This window comes from Podarcis filfolensis, assembly GCF_964270895.1.
Source record: "Podarcis filfolensis genome assembly, chromosome: 9".
Lineage (NCBI taxonomy): Eukaryota > Metazoa > Chordata > Lepidosauria > Squamata > Lacertidae > Podarcis > Podarcis filfolensis.
The window spans coordinates 50,278,355-50,296,343 of record NC_139610.1 but is presented as its reverse complement, the minus strand read 5'-3'; the positions used below and the strand labels follow the sequence as shown (position 1 = coordinate 50,296,343).

The window sequence follows — 17,989 nt, the reverse complement described above, 5'->3', positions numbered from 1 at the left end:
TATTTATAGGTATTCTTATAAATTATGAAAAATCTTAAAACATTAGTGATGTGGGGCTATAAGCTGTATCATGTCCAGGGTTCCCCCTGGGGAAAACCATGAAGAATTTAACAACACAATACTTTTTCAATACATAGGAATAACCAGGGCTTTTTTCCAGCCGGAACTCACCTCTCAGGTGGGCACCATTGCCATTATTCTGGCACCTCTTTTTCTAGAAAAACAGCGCTGGGAATGACAACAATGAACATAGTGGAGCTTATTTCCAAATACTGTCAACCTGCTTATACCTGCGCAGCAAAGGTTTTTGAAACAACCCTGCCTCATAATGGTATACTTGGCTGTGCACACACCATACATCTAAACCACATGACTTCCCCAAAAGAACCCTGTGAACTACAGTCTGTTAAAAGTCCTGGGAATCGTAGCTCTGTGATGGCTAAATTAGTTTCCAGGATTCTCTGCTGGGAAGGTAGAAAGCAATACGCTTTAAATGTATGGTGCATCTACAGCCCGATAAAGCAAGCCTACATACACCCAATAGTATTTAGGGATCTTCAACTGGTGGGCCTGGACCCACCACTAAGTCACAACCTGGTCCAAGGTCACAACAGCAGTACTATCACCATGGTGAAAATTTAAGAAATGAATCCTCAAATCTATGTTTGGGTTAAAGGTGGGTCCCAGGTCTGAGAAGGCGGAAGACTCCTGTACAGTACACTCCAATTAAGCCAGGAGAAGATGTGTCACAGCTGCAGCATCATATGAATGCTGTATTCAAGGTAGTGAAAGGCACACCACACAAAAAATACAAAAATAAGGTGAAAGCTGTAGACACCAACAACGTCCATATGCCAATTACATACAGATATTTGTTTAAAAAAATAAAATAAGAATGACAATGAACCTGCTTTTGCCTGGAAAAATAAACTGTTTGCTTGCTTTTTCAATAATGAAACAACAATTTGAATCGATTGGTTTATGTGGCATATTTCTAATGCGCCTTTTAGCAACTTTCATTGAAACGGTTAATTAAAAGGCAAACCAAACCCCACACTAAAGCAGCCAAGCCAGACGGTTTCCGCTGCCCTCAACAAAAATGGCCGCTCACAGCTACCGGAACGAGAGCGGTCGCACAGGTTCCATTCACTTCTGCACATTATATTCCATTCATTCCTACGAAAGTACTGGCAAAACTCATTACCGTCGATGGTGCCGGCTATAGAGGAAGGCGGAAGTGTCGTTTTAGGTAGGCGCCAAGTAGGCGACGACAGTTCTTTCGCCCGCGAATCCGTCGGACGAGGATGAACAGCCGCCTGCAGGAGATCAGAGAGCGGCAAAAACTGCGCCGGCAGCTCCTCGCTCAGCAGGTAGAGGCGGCTTGGACACCCGAGTCGATTATCTCTAGGCGGCAGCTGTCCTTCGGGAAGCGACGACGGGGTGGGGTGGGGGCAGAGTGGCTTGTCTCCCGTCTCCTAATGAGTCTCATAATTAGCGCACTGCTGTGACGTAAAGCCCGAGTTTCCCCTAGTGGGGAGGGAGGGGGGTTGCCGTCGCCATGGAGACGAGGGTGGGAGGTCGAGGGGGCTGTATAGGAATAGTTCAGTCTCCTGTCTCTGGGAGCTTTGGGAGGGGTGGTGTGTTTCCTGGTACATCTGTTTGGTGGTGTTATTTATAAATAATGATGATAAATGACGGCCGTGTTTTTATTGCCTTTAAAGTAATTCAGAGTTTCTGTTAACAGTGTGCTTTCCAGGGCTCTTTTCCAAGTGATAATACAATACAGTGGTACCTCGGGTTACATACGCTTCAGGTTACAGACTCCACTAACCCAGAAATAGTTTTGTTGTAGTTTAGTTGTGTCCGACTCTTCGTGACCCCATGAACCAGAGCACGCCAGCACTCCTGTCTTCCACTGCTTCCTGCGGTTTGGTCAAACTCATGTTGGTAGCTTCAAGAACACCCAACCATCTCATCCTCTGTCATCCCCTTCTCCTTGTGTCCATCTTTCCCAACATCAGGGTCTTTTCCAGGGAGTCTTCTCTTCTCATGAGGTGGCCAAAGTATTGGAGCCTCAGCTTCAGGATCTGTCTTCCCAGTGAGCACTCAGGGCTGATTTCCTTCAGAATGGATAGGTTTGATCTTCTTGCAGCCCATGGGACTCTCAAGAGTCTCCTCCAGCACCATAATTCAAAAGCATCAATTCTTCAGCGATCAGCCTTCTTTATGGTCCAGCTCTCACTTCCATACATCATTATTGGGAAAATAGTACCTTGGGTTATTAACTTTGCTTCAGGATGAGAACAGAAATCGTGCTCCGGTGGCACGGCAGCAGCAGGTGGCCCCGTTAGCTAAAGGTAAGCTGTTTAGGTTAAGAACAGTTTCAGGTTAAGAACGGACCTCTGGAACGAATTAAGTACTTAACCCGAGGTACCACTGTACATTGAGAGAGCCTGTGTTGGAAGACAGCCCCCCCCCCCCCCCAGCCGGAGCTCTCCAGGTGTTTGGGGCTGCAGCCAGGCTGGGGAAGGCAAGACTTTATGGGAGACGCAGGTTAAAAACCCTACTCAGGTATAAAGCTTACTCAGGTGCCCTTGGCCCCATTACATACTCAGCACAACTTATTCAGAGGTGAATTCAGTGGGGTTTAATTATTCAAACAAAGCCACTGGAAATGGTGAAAATGTGTTATGTTTATAGCAAACCTTTCATCTCTGGCTTTTTCGTTGGGTACTAAGTGTGCTGTTTATGGTGTTCTTCGTTTTTTGCTTTTCTTCCAGCTTGGGGCTGAAAGTGCTGATAGCATTGGTGCAGTATTGAATAGCAAGGATGAGCAGAGGGAAATCGCTGAAACGAGGGAAGCATGCAGGTTTGTACTAAAAGAGGTTGGTTGCATTTCTCATACCGTAAGCAGTTCAGAGGGAGAAGGGAGATTGTGTCAACTGCTGTGTCACTAAGGAGCTTGAGTTCTTTTTGATCTTGACTAATGCAGACTGCTCAGTTTGTCAGCAAAAAGCTGGAAACGCATTTCATTGTAAAGGACAAAAGAGTTTGGCAAATAGTAGTATATTAATCACTGTGGTCTTATTTGTAAATGCATATATTGTCTCTAGTAAGCTCTCTAATAGTGCCTGAATTTACAGTTTATCTGGGGTATGACTTTATGTCAAGCAGGAGTTTCTTTGCACTTCTGATGTCCAACATAAATATGAAAATAAGCTTATTCAGGAGCCTTCCCCACTTCTAGAGAGGCTTTTCCTGGCCTGCAGAGTGGAGGTTGGGGAACGTTTATTTCATGGACTTCCTTAAGTGAATTAATCTTCGAATCCATGCCACTGTTTCTCCAGTAAGCTTTAAATTGGGAGAGTCCTGATTTGCCATAGAAGTAAAGATGGTGCCATATCCAATGAGATAAGAACCAGAAATAAGTGAAACTGCTGTTCAAATCATGTTAATTAGATGTGTTCTAGACTGTTTTCTTCCACATTTGCAGGGCCGCTTATGATACATCTGCACCAAATGCCAAACGCAGATATCCAGATGAGGGAGAAGCTGATGAAGAAGAAATAGAAGAATATAAGGTTAAAGTGTGTCGCAGTAATCCCTCTTCTTATAATAGCAGCATATGTCTGTCATTCTTTCTAATGGAGTTATATGAAATGCAGAGGTCTGAAGACATTAATATAATAAGGTTTGCTTTTTCAAAGCACCTTGACGTTACGTATTTTAATAATTAAGGCCACAATTTATCATGTAGTGGTTTTTAAGACTTGAAGAATTGTCTTTGGATCTGTTCCTGTTTTAATACTGGTGCACAAATAGTTTGATAGCTATCTCAATGGAGAAACTATTTTGCTGCCTTAAACAGTATGCTACTATATGATGATATACATATAGCCAGTCAACATCAAAAGGCTTATCTTTCCTCTTTAGTGAAATAATAGTGTAATATAGGAGATTGTTTAGTTTGTAATGTAATTTGTAAGGTGTAATTTTTTCAGTAATGACAGAGAGGGGCCTTTCTGGCACCATTAGATTTTATTCTCCTCCCTGCCCCCCAAAAACATCTGTCATTGGAACCACTCATGATCTGCTGTTGCAGGAAGCTAATGTTCATAGACAGTCTTCTTTCATCCAGAAGTGGAAGGATAACGAGAAGAGAAACATCCTGTCTCTACATTCATATAAAATGTGCTTTCTTCCAAAGGATGAAGTAGAATTGCAACAAGATGAAGAGAACCTGCCTTATGAAGAGGAAATTTACAAAGATTCCAGTACTTTTCTTAAGGTAACCAATTCATATACCGCAGTGTTGCCATTGTTTTCCTATCTTACATCATTATTGCACCTGAAATAACTGGAAATACAAATTTAGGACTTTAATTTAGGATTGTTATACCTGCAGGTATAGGGCGGTATATAAATTCAATAAATAAATAAATAATACTGAATTAACAAAAGCATACTCCTAGATATACTTTTGACCAGCGTTAAACACTAAAGCTGCAGCATTCCACAACATTGAAGCTTCTGTTATGCACAATGATGACAAGGTTGAAAGGTGGCAAAGTTGGTTGCCTAAAATGGTGGTTATACTGTTCTATTTGCTATATGCCTCATGTCATTAAAAAGGGATGAGCAGGATATGCTGTGCATTAGAATTGAAGCATGTTAGGATAATAGCGAGCGGGGAGATAATGGATCACTTGTCTGCAAGCGATATCAAGATAATTGAGCCAAACCCTGTGCATAGTGTTGGGTTCCTTCGTGTGCAAACGGCATGATAAAACCAGTGTATCTCTGATGTGCATCATTTTGCTAATCTATGTTCTTGGGTGTTTTTCTTCCTGTAGGGGACCCAGAGCTTAAATCCTCATAACGATTATTGCCAACACTTTGTGGATACTGGACATAGGCCTCAGAACTTCATCAGAGATGTGGGTATGTCAGAATAACATGAATGAATTTATGAAGTGGTTTTTCATGTTTGCCATATGGTTTCTGCATGCAAGAGTTGTAGGAGTTATTATTCACTATTATCCTGAGAAAACAGGATATCAGATGTTTCCAGATCTGCCTTTGAGAGTAGTGTCAGCAAAATTAGTGGTCTGTGTGGAAGGCTTTATTGAATGGTGTTTAGCTGTATACCAGTTTACTTATGGTACAGAGGGCAGGGGTGGAGAAGAGGGTAGGAATCACTGCTTTTTCCTGTCTTGGCTGAAGAATCCTGTCTCAAATATTTGTGATCTATCTTCCAAATGCAATGGCATTTCTTTTGCAGAAATAATTTTTTAAATACGTTTTAAAAGTTAGAATTCCTCTAAGTATGTAATACACAGAAATCAAAAATTAGATTTCAGGTAGCCATGCCTAAAAATAAAAATAGCAGGCTTCAACCAGACATCTGTAAAAAGACTTTAGACACTTCTTAGCCTGGTTCACGTGTCACATCATTTGACCGATCAGCATTTATTGATGTTTTTAATTATGTTTTGTGTGTGGATATTTTAGTTGATTTTATTCTTGTATGTTGTATTCTGCTGTATTATGAAAGTGTGGATTATCACTTCATATATAAATAAATGACATTTCTGGCAGGTTGCCTGGGGGATGGGAGTAGGAGGACATAGTATATCCCTGTTAGTGTAAATGGGTTGGATTCTCCTGTGTCCGGCTGACATGGGGAAATCTCAGTGTCATCTCCACAGCTACTGGATACTGGCAGGGTTGACATGATTGTTGGTGAAAGTAGCTGATGTTGCATTTACAGAGCAGTGTGTGTGTTCCTCTCCTGTTCTAGGCTAGATTAGTGCAGGGTATTCTGCCCCAAAAGATGGCATTTGTAATCTGTTCAAATATTACATGCAATGGTGCACTGAAATTACTGGCTTTTGGCAAGGTCAGGTAGAAATTTGGGTTGTAACACAAAGTGGTTCTATGCTTGACTAAGTTGTAGCATCTAGCTCAAGTTCAATGAAAGGGTTTGTGCCAAAGAGTCTGTGTCAAATTAAACTTCTTCACCTGTTTATGAAAACGTAATTCTGTAGCATAAAAATGGCATGTTTTTCTCTTAGGCTTAGCAGACAGGTTTGAAGAATATCCAAAGCTTCGAGAGCTTATCAGACTGAAGGATGAGCTAATATCTAAATCGAACACTCCCCCTATGTAAGTACACTAAATGAGCTGGATTCTGTTCTTCAGACTGGCTTAACATTGATTATTGTTAGACTGCTAACTAAACCCCTTTCAGCACCTGTTTAAGATTTGCATGTTCTATTTATGAAATAAGCAAGGTGAACTAGGATTCACTAGATTACTAGGGCTGATGGGAGTTGTAGTTCAGCAGCATCTGCAGAGCCAAAGGTCCCCCCACCCTGATCTAGAATGACATGAAAAGAGGATTAGACAAATGTATGGTGGATAAAGCTCTCAGAGGTTGCTAGTCATGATAGCAGTGTGCCTCTGAATACCAGTTGCTAGGAAAGTTGTGTTGCACTTGGATCCTGCTTTTGGGCTTCCTGTAAGCATTTGTTATCTGTTACTCCAGGGAGTAAGACTTGAACCAACAGGTTCAAATTACATGAAAAAGACTAACCTGCTAGGAAGAAATTTATGCAGTGGAATACACTGCCTCTTGAAGCAAGTACTTATTCATTTCAGGTTTTTAAGCAAGCTGGAAGGTCACCTATCAGGGATGCTGTAGTAGTGAGCTTCCTGCATAGAAAGGGGATTTATACGGTGTAGCAGTCTCCTCTTTGATACAATTTTACTAACCAGTCTCTATATGAACCAATCGTGGTTTGAAACTGGTTAGTAAAATTGTGTCAAAGAGGAGACTGTTGCACCGTATAAACCAGCTATAGTAATAATCATTTTTATGATTGCTGACAATGCTTTTTTCAAAAGCTACCTTGCTTGTAGGTCAATAACTATCCAAGAAGAGGCCCTAGAAAAATCTTTGAAGAGAATTTTAGAGTAAAGTTGGACATAATTTTAAATAGAATTAAAGTTGTGCTGATTTAAAAACAATCACAGTGCTCTGAGTCTAATTTTTCATCTACCTAGGAGTGCAATTTTGTAGCAACATTTGTAAAATTTAATAGAATAATGGTGGCCAGATCTGATTTCAGACATCAGTTTCTATATAATGAGGTGTCTAGTGGTCAACAATTGTTTGTGGTTTTCCAAATTTGAAGTGATTCACTCAAACCAAGAATATTATAATTTGTGCAGCTTCACCGTAGGAATTGGGTTCTCCAAGAGTGTGTGTTACTTCTCATGTATGTAAATAATAGATATTTACTCTGAAATGCCATTCATCTGTACATATTTTGTTCATTCCATGAACATTGTGTGAGATATGTATCATTGTCAGTAACTGCTGAGAAATTTTCAACTTAACTGGAAAATCCTGCACTAATTCATCCAAGCAACCTTGTATTTTGTCTGTGAATATAGGTATTTACAAGCTGACTTGGAGGCTTTTGATATGCGTGAACTTAAGTTCAAGTTTGATGTGATTCTTTTGGAGCCGCCATTGGAAGAATACTATAGGGAGACTGGCATTACAGCTAATGAGAAGTGCTGGAATTGGGATGAAGTGAGTTTGCTTTTTGAAAAACCTTTACAGGATGAATGCTTGTTATATTTTTAGCTATCCATGAGCCTCTTGTGTGTATTACTCTATTTGCTTAAAATGTTTTTTGTTCTGTCTCTTTTAGATCATGAAGCTAGATATAGAGGAGCTAGCTTCCCCGCGTTCTTTTGTCTTTCTTTGGTGTGGTTCTGGGGAGGGCCTTGATCTTGGCAGAATGGTAAGATCCTGCTCCAGTACACTGGGCCACATACTTTCTCAGACCTTATAGTATCACTTTGTTTCTGTTTCTTGTCACTTTAAATGCAGAATAATTCTCTTACTATTTCCCTAGATAATGGGGTGAGGCAGATATGAAATCAATCAAATGTTAATCCTTATTTTCCAGATGGGCACCCGTGAAAAATACCATGCACTGTTTCAAGAGATCATTTTTCTCTTTGTAGTTTTGGTATCTCTTAGGTTCTTCAGCACTAGGTTGCCTTCTTCTGGCAGTTTGCTGTGCTTTTGATTGAAAGAGCCATGGAAGCACTGGTATCCTAAATATTCTTCTCATTAAACCAATAATTTCTCTGCACTGCCTACCTTTGCTAACAGGGAGCTAGCATGTTCAGTTTTATGCATGGTCTTTAAAACAGTTTCTTGTTATTGTTTTCATTTATTGCAGTTTCAGGCAGCCATTCATTACTTAGAATCACAGGGCAGTATACAAAAACAAACAAAACTCTATTCCGTACTCACTAACATTTCTAAAACAACATTAAAACCAACAGCATTCAAATATACAATCAGGTTAGCAGATCAGCACCAGACATAAAAATACAGATCACTGAACGTTACACTCCTACCTCAAAAGCCAAGGCAAAAAAATGCATCTCGCTCTGACCCTGGAATGGAGAGAAGCATATCTCCAGTGGAACTGAGCTGCGCAGGCAGGGTGCCACCACAGAGAATGCTGTGTTTTGTGTCACTGCACAACAAGCTTCACTATGAGAAGGGACTTTCCTGAAGAGGTCAAAACCTAGGCCAGCAGATGTAGGGAGATGCTCTTCTCCAAGTTTGGGTCCAAGTTTATTTAAGGCTTTGCACATTAAAGCAATGCGTTGAATAGGGTTTTTTTTATAGCAAATTGATGGTTGGTACGCCATCAGGTTGGTACACCCGAAGAATCAGTATTGCATAATGGTTCTCAAAGTGTCAGTATTGTATAATGACTCTTGCAGGGACATTCTGCATCAGCTGCAGCTTCTGAATCATCCTTGAGGGTAGAGTGCATTACAGTAGACTAACCGGGAACTTACCAGGGCATGGAGAACTGTGGCAGGATGTCTCAGTCAAGGAAAGGCCACAGGTGGCAAATCATTTATAACTGGAAATGGACACGACTAGCCATTGTAGTCATCTGGACCTCAAGTGACAGAACTGGATGAAGCAGTACCTGCCCAGCTACATAACTGCTTCTTCAGCAAATACATCCATAATAGACCGTCTTCCTAATTCCTGGATGTGTGAACAACCCACCAACAACTTCAGTTTGGTGGGTGGTTCACACATCCAGGAATTAGGAAGTAGGTGTATTATGGATGTATTTGGCCCTTACACCCAGCCCATTACTGTGTCTATCAGTGGTTCAGCACCTGCACAGCCTTTCCTGATTCAGATAGTATATAGAGAGAAGAGTTGGATATCATCACCCGCTGGTTCCATTTAGTCAGCCCTTTTTAGCGAGCTGTTGTCAGCCAAGAATGGCAAGGGTCAAGAGATGTGGCTGGCCACACCCCTAAAGTGCCTTGTTCTCATCCCTGGGCCACAACATCTGGCCAGATATTCTTTCAAACTGCTATTAGGGGTTCTATCCCAGCTATGGCATCAACTGCCAAGCAAATGCAAGTATTGACAGCTTCATAGTTGTCATGGCAGCCATTGAAGCCCTGAGCTGGCTTAGATTGGTATACATGTTGAAATTCCCCAGTACAATTGACTGGAGGCTTTCCAGCACTACATCTTAGACCTTGTTTGGCCATCTTCCCATGCCATACTTCCCTCTGTCAATATAGGTATCTGCCTGCAATCATGAACAGGCTTTCAAGGGTGTATGCCCTTTTAAGCACAATGGGACTTGCTTCCAAGCAACCATGCATAGGATTGCACCGTATGTATGCTTAGTGTCATGCCAATGCATCTCCACCATGGTAGCAAATGTTTAAGCATACACTCCTTCACATGAAATGATGTCCTGCATAAATAAATATTTAGTAGTGTTGCTAGAATAACCACGGTGGAAATTTCAAGGTGGCTTTTGCTTTAACAATTGGAATTTGATCCGATTCTGAAAAATGTACAGGAGAGGAAGAAGCTTTTAGGCATGCCAGAAGTGAAATATCTTATTCTACTTCTGTGTATTGTACAAAGTGATTGTCTAATTTTATTCCCCCTTTGTTGAAATGTTTCAGTGTTTGCGTAAATGGGGCTATAGAAGATGTGAAGACATCTGTTGGATTAAAACCAACAAAAACAATCCTGGGAAGACCAAGACTCTGGACCCTAAGGCTGTCTTTCAAAGAACAAAGGTACGTCTTTGTCTGAATTTCTTCATCTCCTCTTAATTTAGTAGTTCCACAAAAACCACCAGATGTTCTGCTGTTGTTGGTAGCTGTTGTAATTTTAGGAAAGGAGTTACAGAGCAGCTTACTTCTTTTGCTTTCAAATGTAAGTTTATCTGATAATGATTTTAGAAAATGGGTGACCAATTTTTAACATTTGTGGACTCTTAGCTTCGTCTGAGTAAATATTGAAATCCTCTCTTGTCTTCATCTAACAGCTTCATGAAGTTCTTTTTGGGAAACTTTTGAATGCTCTTATTCAGTCATTCTTATTGAAATGCAGATCAGATAGGATAAGGCGTCTTAGAAATACTTTGCCCTTCTGTCACCCTTCAGGAGATGATGGAAGAGGGGGTAGAATGCCTTGTATAGTTTTCTTTGTGCTAGTCTGTTGCTATAGATGGGAATGCAGTGTGATTGACTTTCATTTTGTCAACTATTAAGACTCCTACATTGAAATGTAAATAAAATATATTGGTAGCAAGGGGTTCTCTTGGTTTTCTCAAGAGCAGTTTGGGATTGCTATCACTACCCTACAATGCTAAATGCATTGTAGAACTGGAGCCACACCAGTTCCTTAAGACAACTGTGCCTCTTACTAGAGCAGATTTCTGGGATATTACTTTGTGTTTGATAGGATGTCATTGAGAAGTGATAGAGCAGAAAAAATAAGTTAGTGTAGAGTTAAATTGTTTAAGACTTTCCACCCTTGGAAAAATGTCAGTAGGATTACCTGGAGAAATTTAAGATGTGCTTAGCAAAAGCCTGATAGCTGCTTTCCCTAGATAAAAGCAATGTTGGGTGGCAGCAGTTGGAGAGTGGTTCAATATCTTCTCTCAAATTGCCCTTTCTTGAGATTGCTGCTTTTTCTGAAGCAAGCAGTATCAGGAATTGGTTGCATATGTATGTAGTTTACTCTATGACATTTGTTTCTGTTAGTTTCCCTAATGATAGCAGCATCAAGGAAACTGTCACCAAACACATTTTAAGGTCTGTGTCTAACTCAGTATTTGCAGAGCATTAGTGATACACACAATACTTTATGTAAATTGAGATGGGCTCACTACTGTGGTGAGTTTGCGGTCTGTAAAGATGATACAGCGGCTTGGAGAAGGACTGAAGGAAAAGAAGTGATTGAATGCATTCATTTGCATAGGGGTGCAATCTATTAAGGGCTTGAAAGTATTCGTAGTACTTTCTCAAACAACTGTATTTCTTTGTGATGAATGACTAAGGTTATTTACAGCAGCAGCGAAGAGATTTGTTTAATTGTATAACACAGGTTTCTCCAAAAATGATCCTACCAGCATTTCCTCACTTGTCTAGTTCGATCTGAAATAGTGGGTGAGAGGAGAACGGAGCCTAACTTTACATGTTATATGCTGTGGTGAGGGAGGCGGGAGGACCACATACATGTTGGTCCTTAAGAAAAACTATGAAGTTCACAGTCAGGAATATGTTTCTTGTGGCTAAACAAAATGCACAACACTTTGAACAAGCTTTTAAGTTATCCAGAACTCTTCATCAGGCTAGATGTTAAGCCAAGCTGGAGAGTAGGGTGGGGTGACTTGCTAAAGGATACCTGGTGACTGGTTGTTATTATAGACCTTATATGGCATCTTACAAAGTAAGCTTCTTGAATTTGTCATATTTAATTGTATATTTAGCTTAAAACAGTTTTTGTTATCCCTGTGTGTGTCTTAAATTCTGTGGTCACTTACAAGTCTTGAAATACTCATGAGAAATACACATGTTGAAAGTATGAGAAGTTGATTCATGTCTACAATGGACATTTACTTATATGCTGCTTTTATACAATGTTGATGGGTTCTTTCTCCCTGATTAGCAGCTTTAGTGTCCTTGGGTGCCTTGAGTATTGCATTGTTGCTTTCAGTACTGAGGTAGAAGCACTAGCACTAGTTTAGAAAAGTTCCTCATCTGTTTAAACCTCAGTGCTGTTTTACCAGAGACTAAAGTTTTGAGAATTGCAGTACATGTCCAAGTGGTCATTTTTCTTTCTCTCCTTTTTCAAAATGTGAACCCCTACAGCTTGCGCCAGAGATCTGGAAATGATTATTCATTCATGTCTGCAATTTTGTGAAAACCATCTGGCGACTTCAGTAAATCAGCATTTTATGATCTGGGGGAAATTGCCCATTTGGGTGGTGGTCTTCAAAACCAGATTAATCTGCAGAACCTGCAAGTAATCTTACATCAGTTATGTAGACTATCTCTGTGTGAATAGCCACTTGCCTTCATCTTTAACATTAGAATAGAGTAGACATTGAGCGTCATCGTCCGTTTAATTGACACAGGGCAGTTCTTGGGGTTATCTAAGTCAATTAGTACTGATTCCATAGCATACTGCAATTAACTACTATTGAGCATTTGAATTTGTGGAAAGAAGCTGCATAAAACTACACTGTTTAGTTTTGGGTTTTTTGGAAATTATTTTTGTCTATAATTGCAAATACCACTGCATAAAAATAAGTAACTGTGTAGCGCACAGAATTAATGGGCACCTTGTTGATTAAATCCACAGCCTTATCACTAGGAGGACAGGGGTTAATCAAAGAGGAGCAAATCTGTGGACCGACATAGTTCACCTTATTAGGCGGTCAGCCAAAACCAGTTTGTTTCAGAGGGATGTTATACTTAACTGTGGACACATGGGAAAATCCCCCACCCCTTCTGCGAACTCCAGAGAATATCTCTGTTTGGACACATGCTTGGGAGAGATGCCGATTCATACAGAAGATCCCCAACCTCTACACCAGGCATAGGCAAACTCAGCCCTCCAGATGGAACTACAACTCCCATCATCCCTAGCTAACAGGACCAGTGGTCAGGGATGATGGGAGTTGTAGTCCCAAAACATCTGGAGGGCTGAGTTTGCCTATGCCTGCTCTACACTCTGCCTGAGCTGAGAGCTGCTGCTGCTTCCTCCATCTGCCCATCTCTGTGGCTCTCATCACCATAGCTACCTCCTCCTTTCTCATCCTGTACCATAGGAGCCAACTCCTAGGGCCCAAGGTCCCTTTGCCCCCCCAAAAAAAGTTTGAGGGGGCTAGGACCCCCAAAGTTGATGGTCATTGCCATTGAAATGGTGTGTGTGCACCGCATCTTGTGGTTGATTGCGCTGGGCAGGGTTTACCTGGACCCCAATACTTTATCCAAGTTGACATCCCTGTCCTGTACCTTTCCAGTGCCAGTTCTTCCTTATTTTAGATATTTTTTCTGTGCTCTTCAGCCAACAGGACTTATATAATACTAACACAACCAATTTATATGGTCAATAAAAACACAGCTGTTAAATCGCAGTTGAGAGCAGCATTAAAACTCAGCATAAGGCAAATATGTGCTGAGCATACAGGTCACCTGCAGCTCTTCTTTGCGCCACTAATCAGCGCCCAGAACACAAGCCATCTCTGCTCTTTGTATAGTGCCTGTCTACTTCACTTGGTTTGGACTGGAAGAGGCAGGTCAGTTTAGGTGGAGGGCAAAGCCATCCTCTGAGCACTGACTAGTGATAAGAGGTGCTGGGAAAGATGGCAGCTTTGGTAACCACTTCAGGAGGGTTTATAAAATACGCTTCTTCAGTTGCTCAATCTTTTATCTTCCATAATGTGGGGCAGATTTAACCTTGCTATTCATAACATATCTCTGTTGTGCACTTTGCACACTTTTATAACAATCACTTCCACTTTACAAACACTTTATGAGGACTTGGTCATGCTCTTTAGAATAATGATTTTCATGCTTTTGATGCTCAATTTTAAAAAGATATCTGCGGCTGAGAAAGTAGAATTTCTCCATTCATTGTCTTGGTCTCTGGCTAGTTAGATGGATCTTCAAAAGAAGTGGCATGCTGTGTTCTGTCTCCCATAAGCAGTTGTATATATGTGACATGCGGATTTGCTGGGTTGGCATTTTCTTGTGTGCGTCTGATATACTTCCAAAAACTTTCTCTTTGGTTTTGTTCTACCTAGGAACACTGCCTTATGGGCATTAAAGGAACAGTCCGTCGTAGTACGGATGGAGACTTTATCCATGCTAATGTCGACATAGATTTAATTATCACAGAAGAGCCTGAAATTGGCAATATAGAGAAACCAGTGGAAATATTTCACATCATTGAACATTTTTGCCTTGGAAGACGACGGCTTCACCTCTTTGGCCGGGATAGCACAATCCGACCAGGTTAGTGTTAGTCTGATTCTGATACTTAATCATTATTTCAAAGTTTTTCCAGGAGAGGTGGACCTTTTATAAAGATTAATGGTGTGCATGAGTGGAAGAAAGAAACTCTTTAGAGAGTAGTTACATTAATCTGTTGCAGCCAAATACAAAATCTACTTATACTCCTAGACTAACTGATTCATTAGGGCATGAGCTTTCATAGGCAAGAGACTATTTTTTTTCAATAAAGTGGACTGAGAACATGATGGGAACATAAATATTTCAGAGTTAAGGCACTTGGGGTGGGGAGGAAATGAGAATGAGAATGCAAGAATCTGAGTTCTGCTATCTGCAGTGTAAGATGTGAATTGAAGAATATTTGTGCTGGGATCTTCAGTGCACAAATGCTAAGTAATTTCTGTTATTAATGAAGGAAAGATAATTGTTATGCAGATTCTTATTCTAACTCCTTTTTGAACATTTTTTTTTCAAAGACTAAGGTCAGAGAGAAAACAATATTCAGCGAAATGGTCCACTGTTTTCATGTGTAGTTGGGTTGATCTTAGAAGAGTTCAGATGCGGTGTATTCTGTCTTGGTGCAGAGGGCAGTGACTAGATGGTATTCTGGTTCATTCCAGCTGTTTGGTTGATTGGGTTTGAGAAAACATGTTCTCCCACAAGAGGAACTTATTAGCCCTTATACTCCTACCCTGATCCTAAACATTTGCATCAGAATAAATGCATTTCCTTTGATATCAGCAGACTGTCATGGGTTGCCATGTTGTGCTGAAACCTAGGTTAGGGCTCCCCATTTCTACCCTTTGTTGAGATATTCCCCAGTTAAATAAGTGGGGATAAAATGGGGGGGGGCAATAACCAGAGCTACTGATGTCATCTGGAACTGAGCAAAAATTGAATTCCTTTTATAAAGAGACCATGCAACTTTTATGTGCAAAATTTCTCCACTTAAGTACTGGAGTGAGTGGAGGATTTCCCCAATGCTGAGTATCACAACGGTGAATAAAGTTTTCTGAAGAGAGGCATGTACGAATAAAGATTTGTGCGTAGTATATCTTGTTTGGTTACCGCATTGTAGAGAGTTTCGTTCTGGCACTAGAATGTTGGATTTATAGGCTCTCCTCTCTCGAGTAATGGATCATGCATTTTCTAACAATGATAAATGCATACTTCTTGAGAGCTCACTTTCTAAGCAGAACTGATGAAAGGATTCTAAAAACAAAGGAAAGGAAGTGTAAGAATACTGGCCAATTATTGCTTCTTTCTTGACCACCTTAGAAATTAATCAATCCCAAAAGTTTCTTCTGCAAATGTGGTGGCGTATTTGCCTGCCTCTCTTCGCTTTCCACCGAGCAGGTAATCTAACCTTCGTCTATGAACCTCCCTAGCAGCACTTCAGCAATGGGAGTTCAGATTCTGCTTTTAGCATCTGATTACCAAGCCTAGTAGGGGGTTTTTTTGTGTGTGTAACAATGGTTTGCTTCCATTTCTATAATATCTATAACTTTATGTAGTTTTACAGTAATCCAGTCAGGTGGTAACCAAGGCACTGAACTCTGCTCGCATCTCACTGATTGCTGCTTTTCTTTCTCCTCTTAGGCTGGCTAACCGTGGGACCCACACTCACAAACAGCAACTTCAACGCAGAAACATATACATCCTATTTCACAGCTCCAAATTCCAACCTAACTGGCTGTACAGAAGAGATTGAGAGACTCAGGCCTAAATCGCCGCCGCCAAAAGACCGAGGCGGTGGCGCACCGAGGGGTGGAGGAAGAGGCGGGACTTCAGCTGGCCGAGGAGAAAGGGGCAGAGAGAGAAACAGAACAAATTTTCGGGGGGAAAGGGGAGGGTTCCGGGGAGGACGGGGTGGTACCCACCGGGGTGGCTTTCCTCCTCGCTGAACGTATCAAAGTCTCAATCTTTCCCTGCCTTAATACCACTGCTTTTCCTTTGTTTGAAGTCTTCGTTCTGCTGAGGTTGTCCTTATTAGCGACTGAGTCCAGAATTTTAGTACCGACTGTATTCTTTCTTTTTTATATACATGCTGCTTGAGCCAGCCCATTTAGAGCACATCAGCTTCCTTGATGAGTAACATCCAGTGCTTGTGACAGATCTCATTCACAAAAGTTGAAATCAAAGCAGAAACACCTCTCAGTGGTTTCAGTTGTGGTTTCAAGAGCTTTCATCAACTCTCGGTCTTCCCGATTTTATTTACTGTTAATCTTGACTCATAAACCGAACAAAAATCCTTGCTTGCCTCCTCTAAACACTATTTATTCTCAGGCTAATGAAATGCAACTCTAGTTCCCATTGCAATACTAGAAAATTGGTGCTGATGTAAACAGAAACTATTATATTTGGCATTTTAATTAACAACTTGTGTCAAATATGTTAATTTTTCTTTTAAGAGGTGATTGACTTTGAGACTAATGATTCATAGGAAGCGCAGAGAACCTATTATCAGTATTCTGTAGATACCTCATATCTGTATGTCAGCACATAGTCCATATATGTGTGTAATCAGGGAATGATGCAAAGTGGTGGTGATGGCTGCCTTTTTTAAAAAAGAAAAAAGTTAAAATCTTGCTAATACCTATAACAATTTACCATATTCGTTGGCTGAAAAATTAAAGTTTAGATTTACTTGCAGAAGGCTCAAAACACTTAAGAATATGGTCCAACTAAACTGTAGCAATTTAGTGGAAGAAATTCAGGTGTGCTGAATTTCCTGTTGAAGCTGTTGGAACTTCAGAAAGTGCCAGGCTGGATTGTGCTGTAAGTATGTATAATACCCAAATGATAGGAAATTACTTCTAAAATACTGCTTGTAAATATGAATTCATTTGCTCTTTTATTGCAGCCAGGTGCTTTGATCCACATAAACAACAGAGTGGGGGCTACAGGCTGTACTCCCTTTGTCAGCCCCCCAAATGATCACTTGAAATTTGTGTGCATTTAAAAAAAACACAAAAAACTGATGTTATGGATTGGTTGTATATGATGAAATCTGATGAAATTTCTGCTCATCTTGTCAGGAATCCTCCAGACTAGAAGTTGTAACGACTCAAAATTTCTTGTACTTTGGTTCCTGAAAGCCAGCTTTTAAATGTCTTTTTAAGTGATGGAATGTATTTTTACTATTTTTGATAAATGTATAATTATTTTATTGGATGCTTGCCTTTATTTTATATATTTATTTTCATTAGCGGGTTCTTGTCAGTTTTCACGTTCAGCTTTGCAGCTTTAAACCCTAATTTACTGTAGTAATACATTTTTTTCATAGAACTGTGATTTTATGCAAGTCTGTAAATGAGAACTCAGCTGTGAAACTGTTTATGCAGTATCCAAGACAAATGTGTGACTCGGGTTAACCTTTTTGGTTTGATTAGGTGGAGTTGCCACCTAGTGGAACAGGAATGAAATTCTAAAGTCAGTTTATTGTGCAACCTATGGTTTTTTTGAAGACCAGTGTATTTCCACATCCTACATGAGAGAAGGCACCACTGGATGAGATTGATTGTATCCTGTATAATACCGACTCCAAGAAAGTTGGGGATGTAAAATAATGTTTTTAAAATGATCTTAGTTAAGT

General features: G+C 40.5%; 1 protein-coding gene across 2 annotated transcripts; it reads left to right on the top strand.

Annotated features, from left to right (window-relative positions):
* Nucleotides 1–1,209: 1,209 nt before the first annotated feature.
* On the top strand, nt 1,210–17,563 carry METTL14 (methyltransferase 14, N6-adenosine-methyltransferase non-catalytic subunit). Of its 2 annotated transcripts, none has more exons than XM_083571530.1 (11): nt 1,210–1,370; nt 2,781–2,869; nt 3,494–3,581; nt 4,208–4,288; nt 4,854–4,941; nt 6,075–6,165; nt 7,459–7,600; nt 7,722–7,814; nt 10,048–10,164; nt 14,187–14,397; nt 15,994–17,563. In XM_083571530.1, the coding sequence occupies exons 1-11, from the start codon at nt 1,305–1,307 to the stop codon at nt 16,296–16,298; spliced, it is 1,371 nt and encodes a 456-aa protein (XP_083427656.1). In that variant the 5' UTR covers nt 1,210–1,304; the 3' UTR covers nt 16,299–17,563. The 2 variants fall into 2 exon arrangements, with proteins under 2 accessions (XP_083427656.1, XP_083427655.1); XM_083571529.1 differs by having other exon boundaries at nt 3,494–3,587.
* Nucleotides 17,564–17,989: the final 426 nt, after the last annotated feature.